General features: G+C 35.9%; 1 protein-coding gene across 1 annotated transcript in view; it reads right to left on the bottom strand.

The window, feature by feature from the left end:
• EPHA6 (EPH receptor A6) overlaps nt 1-15,115 on the bottom strand; it is a 1,087,270-nt gene that overhangs the window by 835,577 nt on the left and 236,578 nt on the right. Inside the window, exon 3 of the mRNA XM_062206703.1 lies at nt 6,618-7,281. Within this exon, the coding sequence (XP_062062687.1) occupies nt 6,618-7,281 (664 nt within the window). The remainder of the gene's footprint in view (nt 1-6,617; nt 7,282-15,115) is intronic.

Raw genomic sequence — 15,115 nt, 5'->3', positions numbered from 1 at the left:
ATTATGTGAAGGAAATGATATGTGTCTCTTCAAATATGAGTTAAGAAGGATAATGTTTCATCCTAACTCTAAGCTTGACACAGACCACTGCAAGGTTCTGACATATTTGCTTAACTAAATGTAAGAAATCTGTTACCTCTGATCACTGCATGAGGTAGAACTACCATCCAACACTTACACGTTGGTACATGTATTAGGCTTATTAAAGTTTTACCTCTTTAAGGCATGGATGGGGAATGGCCAGTCCATGGGCCATACAAAGTCTGTGAAATCATTTGGTCTGATCATGTCAATGCAACTGCAGGTGGGACTTGAAATTCAATAAGCAATTAGTAGGCTGTTTTAAGTTTATAATTTGTATGGCCCACAAATTATATTATAAATATCCAACTCTTGGCAGAAAAAAATGTTTCCCTAGCCCTGACAAGCCCTCATGGAACTGAGGTGGTATACTTAAAAAATATATTCATTTTTTTTAAAAAGCCACAGAAACAGAAGACAATAAAATGTGAAATTTCCAGACAAGTTATAATTCAAAAGTACATGATTGATCCAATATTTATAAATGTAGCCAGGGGCTGGTGCTGTGCCACAGCAGGTAAAGTTGCCGCCTGCAGTGTTGGCATACCACATAGGTGCCAGTTCGAGTCCTGGCTGCTCCACTTCTGATCCAGCTCTCTGCTATGTCCTGAGAAAGCAGTAGAAAATGGCCCAAGTGCTTGGGCCTGTGCACCCATGTGGGAGACCCAAAGGAAGCTCCTGGCTTCTGGCTCTGGATCGGCCCAGCTCCGGCTGTTGCAGCCATTTGGGGAGTGAACCAGTGAATGGAAGACCTCTCTTTTTCTTTCTCTCTCTCTCTCTCTGCTTCGGCCTCTCTGAGACTCTCTGCCTTTCAAATAAATAAATAAATGGTTTTTTTAAAAAAAGGTAGAGCAAAATTCTAGAAAATGTTCAAAAGAAAAGTAGCAATTTCAGTAGGTGGCACAGAATATCATGTTTGTTAAAAGAAAATAGATACTGGATACATTTAGTCTAATTTGTAGAAACATGTTAAAAAGAAGATTGTTAAAATATTAAGGATAATTCCTATAGAAATGTCATTTATAGCTTTCATGTCAGCAGAGAGTAAAGACTAGAATTGATATTGAATGTAGTTAATTTACAACAGATTATCCTTTGAAGCCAATTTATACTTTAATCTATTTTTAAAACTGTGACAAGGAACAAACTATAATTTAATTATTCAACTCTGTCTCGTTTGAAAATAATACTTTCTATTTTTAAACTCCTTCAAGCTTCTTGATTTCATTTTCTTTTCAAGCTGGATGAAAGTCTGGAATTGCTTCATGAAAAAGCAGCTTTGTTTGGAATTGAAGGTTATATTGTAAGAGTTTATATTTAGTGTGTGAGAACCTTTAGAGAGTGAAAATACTATTTGGGCCAATAAGTCAGCCCTTTTATTCTGATCCCAATCTCACCTTTCAGTTTTTCATCACATCCTCAAACTCCCTTATTTAATGCCAGCAAATCCTGGTATCTCAAATGTCTTTATGCTCTTTGCTTCCATAGCCATTTCTGATAACATGATTAGACAGAAGATCATAAACACAAAGCATAAATGTTTCTGAACTACAGCAGAGAACTGTGGCATGAAGCCTTAATAATGATACTGTTCAGGAGATCAAATCAATAGCTATGTCACTGAAAGCCTTGTATATCCCATTCACCTCTGTGAACAATAACACAATGGTCTGAGAATTGCCACCATCCTTTCCTCCTGAATTATAAAGCAACACTGGAAGAAAAACAAATAAATAGATAAAAACATTTCTGGAAATAGTTTCATTTTAAAAATTCTCAATATCTCAGAAATTTAATTTCTATAGCTAAATGTTTTTTTGGTAAGTTATATCACATGATACTAATGGGCTTAAAGAAAGCTTCCTTATAGTAATGTGCCTATTCCTATCAGTTCTAAAAGTCTAAAGCTAAACTAGTATCTCCAAGAGCAAGTGCAACTACCTTAATGAGATTTATTCTAAGTTAATGTTCAGGAGGAGCTTATTAGGGATTCATGTCACTTCAGAATTCATACAACTGATCAAAATTTGCATTCAATTTTGCATGTTAATTGTTTCCAATTATTTCATCAACAGTGTTAAAATAGTCTGATATATAACGTGAAAGACTATTTGATGTAAATTAGTACTTTTCAAGTCAATGTTATATTTTAATTTAAACCATTAGAAAAAAATTAGAATAAAACAATTAAAATTAAATTTGTAACAAAAATGTATTCAGTATAACAGTTTGAATTATAAACTTATAAAGTTATGAAAATTGATATCTGAGCAAAGACTAAAATATTACTACATATAACAGAGTAATACATTTGCATTGGTAATTGTTTTTAAATTTTAGCATGTATTCCTTAATATACTCAACTTTTTAAACTTGATTGATACAGTAAAAAAGGGCTTCACTTCTTCATGTTTCTAGAATGTGGATCTAGATAAACCTTTACAATATTATGGAGAAAGGAATCACAAAGTCAGACATTCAGTAGTTAACTTATAGGATACAATATCGTATCATCCATTGGATATGGATAGTATGGATACATGAGAATTTATTCTTTTGGTACTTGTAATTTAAGTTCCAGATAAATTTATCTGTTTTTCCACCATCCTCCAGAGCCTGAATTTCAGAATACTTGTGTAAACCTTGTTCTAACAGTGCCCATATCAGACCCCAGAAAATAAATGTAGGGCAAAAATGACATAAGAACTATTGAGGAATTCAGGGCTCCCCTGCTTTGGTTTTGGCAAGCAACAAGTTAAAGCACCAAAGGGTGAGCATAAAATGAAGAAATTAGGAGAGGAAAAAAAGAAAGGGAGTGATGGAGAGACAAAAGGAAGAGTAGACAGGAGGGAGCAAAACACACAAAAGCCAGGCTAAGAAATAATCAGGTACAAGAGTTGTGGTGCAGCGGATTAAGCTGCCCTTCTGAGGCCAGCACCCCCAGTATCACAGTGTGGGTTCAAGTATCTGCTATTCTGCTTTTGAACCAGTTTCTGATAATGCATCTGGAAAGGCAACAGAAGACAGCTCATGTACTTGGGTCCCTCTCAGCCATGTGGTATACCAGGATGGAATTCTTGGCTCCTGGTGTCAGCTTAGTCCAGACCTGGCTGGGGAGTGAACCAATTGATAGAAGATATTTCTGTCTCTCTCTGCTTGCTTCTCCCTCTCTGTTGTTCTGGCTTTCAAATAAATAAATAAATCTTACAAAAAAGAAAGAAACTGAGTTTTAACTACCTATCTAATATTAGTTGGTATTATGTGGTCTTAGGAAATCAAATTCTGTTCTTGGTAATATATTGTTCTGACTCATAAAGTGCGAGATATGAGATTTTCTAAGGTCTTCTCCATGTTAACATTCTGCAACACTCACTAAAGAACACTTCCCTATTTTAGAGATAAGAAAAGCAATAGCATCGTAGTAGGCTCTACCTTTACTCAACAGATCACAGTTCCCAGTGCCCTGCGATAAAAATGGGTACATTTCTTACCCTTTATTACACATGTGATCTTTACATTAATCATCTTTTGACAGGCCCAAAAAGACACATAAATAAGTAGTACAAACTATACTAATTAGTACAAACTGTACTAATTATTGAGGATAAAGAGAGAGCCATAACTTTTGTGAAAAATCAGATATATAATGTATGTGCTAGACCTTGGAGGTTGAATAATATTCTATCATGGAAAAAGGAAGACAAAAGGGGCACCAAGCTGCTGGATAAGTGAACAAAAACAGAGATATGAAAAACAGAAGGATTATTCAAAGTTGCTAAGAACAGAACAGCAGACAGCATCTGTCACCATTAAAAAAGACTGGGACAAGGCCTAACTATATGGTATGATGAATTATAAAAGAGAAAGAAAGAAGGGGAGGGTAAGAAAGATAAAGAAAGAGGGAAGATGGAGGAAGGGAGGAAAGGAGGAAGGATGGGGGGGAGGAAGAAAGAAGGGAAGAAGAGAAGACTTCTTGAGATGAAGCAAAATAATATTGCTGCGCATTTAGATAGGGAGCAACTAAAGGCCTCAAATACCCCTAAGGATACATCATATGTAAGTGAAATCTTCTTGGATATCCAGATCTGCTCAACCTCCAAATAACTGCAACTGCATAAAATAAAACCAGGAAGGAACTACCCAGTGAATCCAGCCCAGATTTCCAGATTGTAGAAACCATAAGCAAATCATTTTTTAGGAAACACAGGAAGCTAAAATCTGTGGCATCTGCTTTGGGGGATGTATGGGTAGCAGGAAGTCCATGTGTACAGAGTAAAGATCAGTAAAGAAATGCTACTGAGGATAAGGAAAGGCCAGCCTCCATTATTTATTGCAAGAACAACTGGTGAGAATATTGTCTGTGATCTCCTGGAAGAGAGAAAAAGCCCTCCTTAATGTTGATCAAATTAAGGTTCTCAGACAGCTGCTGAGAAACTAGCAATGGGCACATGTGCTGTTATATAAACAAGGCAGATGACTCAGAAAGTGGAGCCATGAAACCCTTGATGGAGCCAAGAGCCAGAGAACCAAACCCAGGCAGCATAACTGGGCTCTATTCAGAGAATCTTGTCGGCCCCTTGTAGTAATGGATCCTAACACCCAGCTGAATTTCACAATCACAGCACACCACTGACTTCTCAGCTCCCTGCCTTTTGGTATGGAATATTCTTGTGCTTTTGTGTGTGTGTATGTGTTTGTGTGCATGTGCACGTTTGTGTGTATAAAAAATAGTTTATTAAATTCTTAGCTCTCCAGTTCAAGAAGGGTTGTATCGAAGAAGCTTCATTCTTATCTACAACTGACTTCAACGATACTATTCTGGACTTACACATGATACTATTTGGGATAAGTTTTTGGGAGAATGGGAGTTTGTGCATAATTGTGGGGTATTAATCAGTAGAATCCAGAGAGTAGACTGTGGCACACTGTCCCAGTGTTGATTCTATCTGAATATACTTCTTAGGGCTCACCCTCTGATTGTAGCTCCCTCCTGTGCTCATTTTACACCTGACTTTATGAAAAATGCCCTTTTAAGCCAGCCACTACATTATAGAAAAACTTGCTCTCATTCATAAAAGACAAGAAGCCACAGAGAGGCACTAGAAGACAAGAGCCCGTTGTAGAACTGCAGCTCCAATTAAGCTTTCCATGGAATTCAGCTACATAACTGACCTCTGTTTATTCTACAAAAAGCAGAAGAAAAACTTAGGTGAGCTGTGATAAGTAACAAATCATTGTAGTTTTAAGCCAGTAAGTTTTCAGTTGTTTTATCTCATAGCAATATGTAACAAACATATGCCTTATTGACATTTATCTCTATCATCTACCATAAATGATTAAGAGATAACTGGTGCTCAATAATGCTAATAGATTAAATCACCTTTTTTAGCAGGACAGATAAAATAGTGATATACTGATACCACTTGTTTCTTTTCCCATTATCAGTGTGGGTATATTACTACTTGAGCTATGGTTAATTCATGTAAATTTGAATTAATTTTGTGTTTAGGCTTTATGAGTATGCAATGCAGAGACGGGGCTGTGAGATATATTGTTGACAGATGGCAACACAAGCAATGATGACCAATTATCACAGGAAAGGAAAGGGCAATATCAAGCATCGAGAATACATATAAATAAATACTTTAAAATAGAGACTGCTGGAAATATAAGATAATTAGCTGTAAAAACGAGGTCTTCACATCCATTCTGACTTCTTGTTTGTAAATAGCAATTTACTGTATCTAATCAAATATGCTTATTTTTAATGGCTTTACTTTAAATATGCACTTTATCTTCAGTTGATTATAACTACTACTTTATCGACCAAAAAAAAAAAAAAAAACTGGTTTCAAAGTTTATAAGCCACAGATACAGAATTCAGGCTCTATTCTTCTCATTTCTGCCATCCACTAGATGAAGATGTTTAACATTTATAATGAGCCCACTGTCTCACTTTCTGCAATCAGATATAAGATAATATGCTTAGCAGTCCATAAAACCACATGAGCAAAAGCTGTAAGGCGAACTAATGTCATCCATAATATTTTCAAAATCATGAAGTAAAAATCATCTAGCCAAAGTTACTTTATTCTCACAATGTCATTTAAAAAGCAAATATTTATTAATAGCTAATATAAATCCTTAGATTATTAAATTATTATTTAATAATTTTATAACATTATTATTAACTATTTATGGATGTCTTCTAATTTAATATATGTTAACACTACATGATTGTCAGATGTAATATACTTATAGTAATATATTGCCATAATCTGTAGTCTCTTAAATACAACAGTCCTTGCTACTTAATTACTTCACTGAAAGCAATTGAGTACATTTTCATAAATATTTCTCAGGAGGAAAAATATCATAATAAATGTTCAAATTTTCTTATGTTACTATGAGTCAATTTCTTCCACAACTGTCAGGAATAGCTTTCTATAATTTATTATTTGAAAATAAATGGACAACACATTTACTTTTAAAAATTATAATTTAAATGCAAGATAAATTATTTCTTTCTTTCTTACCGTGGCAAGAGCCATCAATTTCTTCATATCCTGTACTGCAGATACACCTTCCAAGAGGAACGAGCCAATCTCCATCAGCTCCACAATAGAGTTTAGGAGTGTCACGCTCTTCAGCACTCTTCACACAAGAGCCCCGTACTTCAACCAACGAGGAAGAATCAACCCTTGGAATGGTGTCAGGAAACATGGCCAAGTTTCTAACAGTGAAGGGGCACTTCTTATAAAAGACGCGGACGGAGACAAGGGCAATACATGCACCAATGTCTTGAAAAGCCAGATAAAATCCTTTCCTTTCTATAGGCCCAACCTCACGAATTTCAGTGTTGAGTTTCAAGATGCGATCACCCAAATCCATCTGGGTAAAACTCTCATCAGCAGCAATTGTGTCAATCTTTGTATACTGGCTTGGCTTGAATTTAATTCCATGGGACTCATCTGATTCCATATAATACAGATTAAATGTTTCTTTGCAAGTCCCTAAGACCCATGGGATGCTGTTACAATCCCTCAGTGTGAACTTCATTTCCACATAAATTTTCTGGGCTGCATCACGGGAGATCCAATTTGTGCGAAGCCAGTTGTTTTGATTTGGTTCCATGACATTACATACTTGGTATGTGTGAATGGGTCTATTGTGTTCATCCATTTCAGTGATGGCATCCCACTGAAAAAAGGGAAAAAAATGGTTATAAAACCACAGTGGCTAAACAGAAATAATTACTTCCCAAATCAGTTTTAGTGAAAGAAAAATGAATAAAAGGAATACAAATGAAGTTATTTCAATGCAGTAGAATTTTAACCATGAGCCTCTGGTTAAGACCATGAATACTGGAACCAGCTGTCTTGGTATGAATCTTGCCTTCCTAAACAGTAATTGACTGACCTAGGGTAAATTTATTTAAGCTCCAATTTCAACTATAAAACTGAACTAATAATAGTACCTGTCTGATAAGGTAAATGTAAGGTACAGATTAAATACTTGTAAAGCATTTAAAATAGTCCTGTCATACTGTAAGAATGTAAAATATCGTCCATCAAAACAACTAAACCCCCGACAAATCCACTTTGGTTTCACATCTGTTCTCACTTCCAATTTGCCACATTGAGGTGTGTTTACCAGTACACTATAAAGAGCTGACATGACTATTTTCACATGAAAGGCATTAGATAGATAAGGCTCTAGACTTATTCAAGAAACATTAACCAGGTCGTCTTCTAGACACTGGGAATTTAGCAGTTAACTAACGGATCCTCCCAAAACAACAACAACAACAACAAAACAACAACAAAATAACACTTTTGCCTTTATGGAGATTACCTCAGAATGAGGAGAGATAATAAAAATTATTAAATGAATAAACCGAATAATATTGTGGAAAGTACAAGGGGAAAAATAAGGCGGGGAGACAGAAAGGTAAAGGACTGCAATTTTAATTAGGGCGGCCAGATCACGATTTACTATGAATCATGCAAAGCGGAAGCAGTAAGCATGAAATCCTCAGGCAAGAGGCTACAAGCATCCCTGGAAGTACCCAAGGTAATAAGGACAGAGAGTCAAAGAGGGGACAAACAATCTGCATGAGCATGTTAAGCAGTTTGGCTTCTACTCTGAGCCAAATACTTTTGAGTATTTTGAAGTCAGTTGATATAATCAGTATTTATACATTTAATATTGCAAAAAGCATACTTATTAGAGTGTACTGAAAATGATAAAAAATTTGCCATTGTGAATAAGTGTACTATTTTTCTTAATACTGTACTTCAGTGATTTATAATAAGATTATTTAAGATACTTTTTGTAGTTTCTCATTGCAATTAGCTATAAAGTCAATCGAGGATAACCAAATTTCAATTAGTACAGTTTCCAACCAGAACAGCTACAGGATTGCTATGAGAATAGGTAGTTTTAATTATCTATTGTAAGTTTCTACAAATGATTTATATTGTCCATAAGCAAATTTAAATACAAATACTAAAAATTTCATTTGTAAGTTGCCACTAGAAATGCAGAATATTTTCCAGGAAAAAACAGTGAGTTCCTTTTGAACTATGATATAATTTTATGAAATATTCCAATTATTTATCATGGTGATCCAATAATCTCATGAAAAACTATATGAAATTATGCATCCAAATGCCTATCAATCTAGCATGTCATGGATCTTATAGTATTAGACATAAATTTAAAGGCAAATCAGTGGTATCATGGCTTGTTAAAAATATTAATTAATTAATTAATTAACACACAATTATTCTTAGGTGTTTAAATTTTAACTGAAAAGTGATCCCTGTTAAATCTAAGAGTGGAAAAAGAGAGGGAGGAGATGAACAATTTGGAACATGCTCAATCGGACTGGCCGCAAATGGTGGAGTTAGAAATGTGCCAGGGGATTCCAACACAATCCCATCAAGATGACATGTACCAATGCCATCGCACTAGTCCAAGTGATCAATTTCAGCTCACAATTGATAGCTCTGATAGGTCTAAGAGTCAAAGAGATCACACAAACAAGACAAGTATCTGCTAATACTAACTGATAGAATCAAAAAGGGAGAGAAAGATCCAACATGGGAAGTGGGATACACAGCAGACTCATAGAATGGCAGATGTCCTGAACAACACTCTGGCCTCAGAATCAGCCCTCAAGGCATTCGGATCTGGCGGAAGAGCCCATGAGAGTATAGCAGGCATGGAAAGCCAAGATACCATGGAAAAAAAAAAAAAGACCTAAATGAATGATCTCTGTGAGATCCCAGTGGAAAGAACGGGGCCATCAAAGAAGGAGGTACCCTTCTCCGAAGGGAGGAGAGAACTTCCACTTTGACTATGACCCTATCGGAATAAGATCAAAGTCAGCGAACTCTAAAGGCTTCCATTGCCCTGGCAACTCATGACTAGAGCCTAGGGAGATTACTGACGCCATGAACAGGAGTGTCAAACTGTTAAATCAACAACAGTAGTCACTGTGTACTTACACCCCATGTGGGATCTGTCCCTAACGTGTCGTCTAAAGCGAAGTGATGCTATAACTAGTACTGAAACAGTATTTTTATACTTTGCGTTTCTGTGTGGGCACAAACTGATGAGGTCTTTACTAGTTATATACTGAAGTGATCTTCTGTATATAAAGAGAATTGGAAATGAAAAAAAAAAAAACCTGGTGGAAAAAAAATATTAATTATTTTGAATGTAACCATGAACCAAGATAAGAAATATGATATAATAATAAAATCTGAGAACTGTGAAAATAAATGTCCAAAATTCTAAACAATTTATCTACAAGAGAACCTCTAAAGTACTTCTCTATTAATAATTCTCATTTAGGATAAATTTCTAAAAAAAATTATGCAATTTCTCAGAGAATACCCAGAATTATTATTTCCTATTCTACCCTCTTTACTCTATGATAAAGGAGTATAGAAATATATTACTACTAAATTCTATTTGAATAATTACATTTCAATACCTTCAGATTATATCTTTGCATATTAAAAAATGTTATTAGCCAGGCTCATCACACAATCAACTTTCTTAAAATGAGAGATTAAAATAACTAAAATGTGAAAAACTTACTCATTTGGATAAAAATAATGAAGCAATTACATGTCTTTATTTAAAAATATGTTGGGTTGGAGGATGCTTAGATTGAGAGAAAATTATGTAGTCACTGCATCAAGATTGATGTAAACCAAGGAATAATAAAGTACAGAAATGCAGAAAATGAGAAATGTGTTCCCTATCAAAGACAAAACATATGTATACAAGGGTGCATTATTTTATGTTAAAATTATGTTTAAGGAACCGTAGAATTTCTTTGTTTCTTTTATTTTTTAAGTATTTATTCATTTGTTTATTTGAAAGGCAGAGAGAGAGAAAAAAATAGAGAGAGAAATATCTTCCATCTGCTCATTCACTCTCCAAATGGTAGCAATAGTAGAGTCTGGGCCAGGCCAAAATCCGGAACCAGGAATTTCATCCCAGTTTCCCACTGGCAGGGGTTCAAGTACCTGGGCCATGTTCCCTTGCCTTCCAAGGCACATTCGCAGGGACCTGGACTGGAAGCAGAGTAGCTGGTAATTCAACCAGCACTCCAATATAGGACACTAGCATTGTAAGCAGTGGCTTAACCTACTCCTCCACATGCAGACTCATCTTTTTTATTTAAGAAAAAAAAAAAAAAAGAAATTAGAATTTCATTCTGGTACCAAAACAGTCAAAGGAGATCAACTGCTGCATTTTATCTTCTTTAAGAATACAGAATGCAATTTATTCCAGATTTTTAAAATTTAAATCTGATTCCTAAAGAACATGAATTCAAGATTAGTATAGATCTAAAAGATTATGAAATTTATATAACAAGTTACAATAGCAGATGTAGAAATCATACATTTAGGCATAATTTTTTTTGAAAATACTGAATTTACATGTTTATATTTATACAGTTACATAGCCTTCTAGTTAGAATTTTCTAATAATGGGGCCTCAAAAAATTGGAGACTCCAAGGCAAGAATGTGAACTCACACACCATGTCTAAATATTTTTAAATGATAAATCATTATTTTAATAAAATCAAATTTTAAATGATTTTTCTGCTTTGTAAAAATACCTTTACAGCAACCTGGGAGTCCTCACTAATATTTAAAATACCTAGCATCCTTGGAATTCCACTGGACCATGTAGTAATCCATAGACAGCCAGCCCCAAACCTTAGTCAATCCCACTTCAATTTCTTTCCCTAATTTTAGCTCCATCCAATACCTAGATAGGCTTTACATATGCACATACATGAGCATCCCAGCCCCCAAGTACAAGCTAGTTCCGCATCTTGTTACAAAAAAATTTGCTAACTTCAGTTCTCCATTCAACTTCGATTGAGCATACCAGTGTCAAAGTACAGAGACACTGGAGGATGGAACCCAGCAAGAAGCCATAAAGTTCCTAAAAGTTTACTTGAGGCTATTTGAACAAGAAATTCTGGGGTCTTGAATATTTTTAGTACAAAACAGGAAGTATATGATCTAAGTGGTGTCTCCTTATCCCTCAAAGATCATGAACTTAAGGGCGATGAATATACATGTTGAGTCAACAGGCAAGATCCATTGGCACAGAGCAGTGTCTTTGTTTCTTTGCCTAAAGACAGTAATGATTTTTAGAAATCTAATTTGGAGTCTCAAACATTATAATTACTCTTTCGTAGCAAAGAGAGTTATCTATAGTACTCTAGGGGCTGGTTAAGCAGCAGTTAAGATGCTACTTGGGTTTCCTGTATCACCTGTCAGACTGCCAGTGTTTGAGTCCAGCTCAGTTTCCAATTTTAGCTTCCTGCTGATGTGCACCCTAGGAGGCAGCAGGTTATAGCTCAGGTACTTAGGTCCCTGTCACTCACTGGGGAGACCTAGATTGAATTCCAGGCTCCTGGATTTGGCTTGGCCTAGTACCAGCTATTATAGGCACCTGAGAAAGAGACACAATCCAAAGATGTCTCCCTGTCATTTATATATCCCTCTATCTCTCTACACTTCAAACTAAACAAATAAATTTTAAAAAATGATAAAATTCTGAAAATCTATATTCTATTTCATAAATTAATGTAAACATGTACTCCAAAAGTGATTTTATCTCATATAGTACTTTATAAATCCTACAGCTCATGTATTAATAAGTAATCAATAATATTTAGAGAATTTGTACAGTATTGTAAGTTACATATTTTAAGGAAATGAAGAAGGTGTAAGGTTTATTCTCAAACTTATAATACTTTTAAGATATTAGAATACTTTAAATTATGAAAAAATAATTAATAGCAAATTCATGCATAAGTGACAGTTTTACAGTATATACAACAAATATATGGTAAACATTCAAAGGACAGAAACATTTATGAATTAAAGAGGTTTGGAAGGCTTCACCAAGAAGAAAGCACTTAACTTGAATCTTAAAATTTTTAAAGATTCAATAAGACAGAAGCAAAACAGTGAATAGATATTAACATTTACAACTCAGTTATATGCATACATTTTTAGGAAACTTTAGTTCTGTACTATGAATATCCAGTCGATCAAAGTTCAGAATCCCATTTAAAACTAACACATAATTTATGCTTCAGCTGTAAAATAATTCAGCATATGTAAGGCTGGTTAACACGCAACAACAGAATGAAAATGTTATAAAATCTGTTTTTAATGCTGTTATTAACTTCCTCAGCTGTTTGTTCTTCAATAATACCCCTAAATTGTTTAATCTCAATATGTTTGTGTGTCTTAAAAAATTTAGATAAGATTCAAAATAAAATACTTACATATAACAATTATTGAAGATATAATGTAAAAAAGAGCTCAGTAGATCAAATGAAATTATATATGCTTTGGCAGAAGAGAAGATCTTGCAAACTATTTCTGTTTTTAGAGCCTGGTAAAGCAAAACAGAGAGCTTCTTCTCCACTATGACAATTTCATGAGCACATTATTTGTATCAAAAGGTGGCTAGATGAATTGATAGGCGGGAAAGTTTAGAAACTTGGAGTGTCCTGCTCAAGGAGAAGTTTTGGTTTTGTACTTAAAAAGAGTTCTCTCTCATATGCCACAAGGTCACCTGGATGCAATACTTGAGGCATCAACTGTTTTACTGAATTTATATACATCAAAGCTTTTCCACAAATATTAACTCATTTGGTCCTCCTCAATCTAAACAAAGTATGACAGCAATTTTCATTTTCATGATATCAATAAAAAATCTAACACAAATGAATTTAAGTATCCAGTGTTACAGGGATCAAGGCCTTCAAACTTTATTTTCTGTGTTCCATGATGTTTTGACATCATAGAAAGTTTGCAAAGGCATGGGTGTGGAGAGACTGCCACTCTCAGTGCTAGTTCATTCTTAGATAGCAAAGGGCTGAGCCAGGAGAAGAACATCTTTCATATGCAAACCAACCAGTTCCCAAGTAAACTGCCCCAAACAACTCCTTACCTAACTCTCACACAGCAACTCAACTATTTCCAAGGTCCTAAGTCATCCCAAGCCAGATATTAGGCAACCAGATACCAACTCAATAGCCCAAATACCACAGGAATTACTCAAACTAGACTGCAAATCCCAGAGTGTTTGCTTAACCTTGCCTTTCTTGCAGAAATCACAAGGAATTGGCCTAGACTTTTCTCTTCAACCTTCTCTTCCACTTAATGAAAACCTGGTACTTCTTCTGCGGCCCTGTATTGCATACCCTGATTCTCTGAGACTTGTGAGTATAATAAACTTCTTCCCAAGCCTCATCCTGTGGAGAATCCCACAGGAATCTCAAAAAAAAGTCATGGATCACCGCTTACCTGGAAAGGAGATGAACTGTGGAAACTCCACAGTAAAACACTGAAAAGTTACCACCAGCCACAAGTGGAGTTATAAGTCAGGAGCTGAGGCAATGCCTAATGGCTGTTAGGGAGATACTCCTAATCATACCAAGCAGACACCTCTGGTCAGTCAGATAACAGTGTGCTATGGACAATACCCTCCTACCCACACTGACTGACCATTCAAACATAAGTAAGATGGCAACAGTATTAACTGGACTGTTCAACTGCAAGCAAGGAGGAAACAGCATTGATTGGACAAGTCGGAAGATGGCAAGCTGGAGAACTGCCAGAAAATGAAGATAAAAAGGGAGCCCTTGCACCACTCTCCATCCTCTTGGGGATCATGGCCTGGTGTGTGCGAACCTCTGGATCTCCACACATCCAGAGCTAATGAGGCAGCCCGCTACTCTGCATGGAGCAGATAGCAGCACAAGCCGACCTGCAGAGCTGTCCCTGAGCTGTAACCCCACGGTCTATGCGTGAGTGTGTGTGTGTGTGTGTGTCACAGTGCAAGTGAACCTCTGGATCTCCTCGCATTTGGAGCTGAAGCGCCACCTCGCTAGCCCCCTTGCTAGGTGACATAAGGTGACTACGGGATCAAAACTCCAGCCGAGATGCCTAGAGTCCTTATCAGCCTGCTGCCAGATCTGACCACAAAGCTGGACCAGGCCTCTCAGCAGGGGACCTCTCCAACTTCTCGCCTGGCCATCTGCCTGGTAACTTTGAGCCTACCCAGAGTGACAGCCTTCCCAGGACTTCCTGCCTGTAAGTGACTGATCCGAGATCCGTCTCTGCCCAGACATGGAGCTCTAGACCTTGAACACTGACATTCTTTTTCATAACCGTGATAAGAGCCTTGAAAACACAGCATTTACAAATAATGTTAGTCATGTGCAATATAATATAACTATGCTTTGACCCTATGTTTGGACCCTATGCAAGGGAACTGTAAATAATGCTGGAGACCTTGATGTACATATACTATTATAATTAGCCCTCAAAATTACTTTAACACTGTATACTGTGATCTATGGATTAATGAATAATTTCAAGTAGTATTATTGATATTGATATTAATCGTGTTGATTCCAGTAGTCCTCTAGTCATTAAAATAGTGTTACTCTGATAGTTAAGTATTAAAGTTAAG

The sequence above is a fragment of the Lepus europaeus genome, chromosome 2 (assembly GCF_033115175.1).
Source record: "Lepus europaeus isolate LE1 chromosome 2, mLepTim1.pri, whole genome shotgun sequence".
Lineage (NCBI taxonomy): Eukaryota > Metazoa > Chordata > Mammalia > Lagomorpha > Leporidae > Lepus > Lepus europaeus.
Note: the sequence above shows the minus strand (reverse complement) of the source record. Positions and strands in the feature narration are given on the sequence as shown.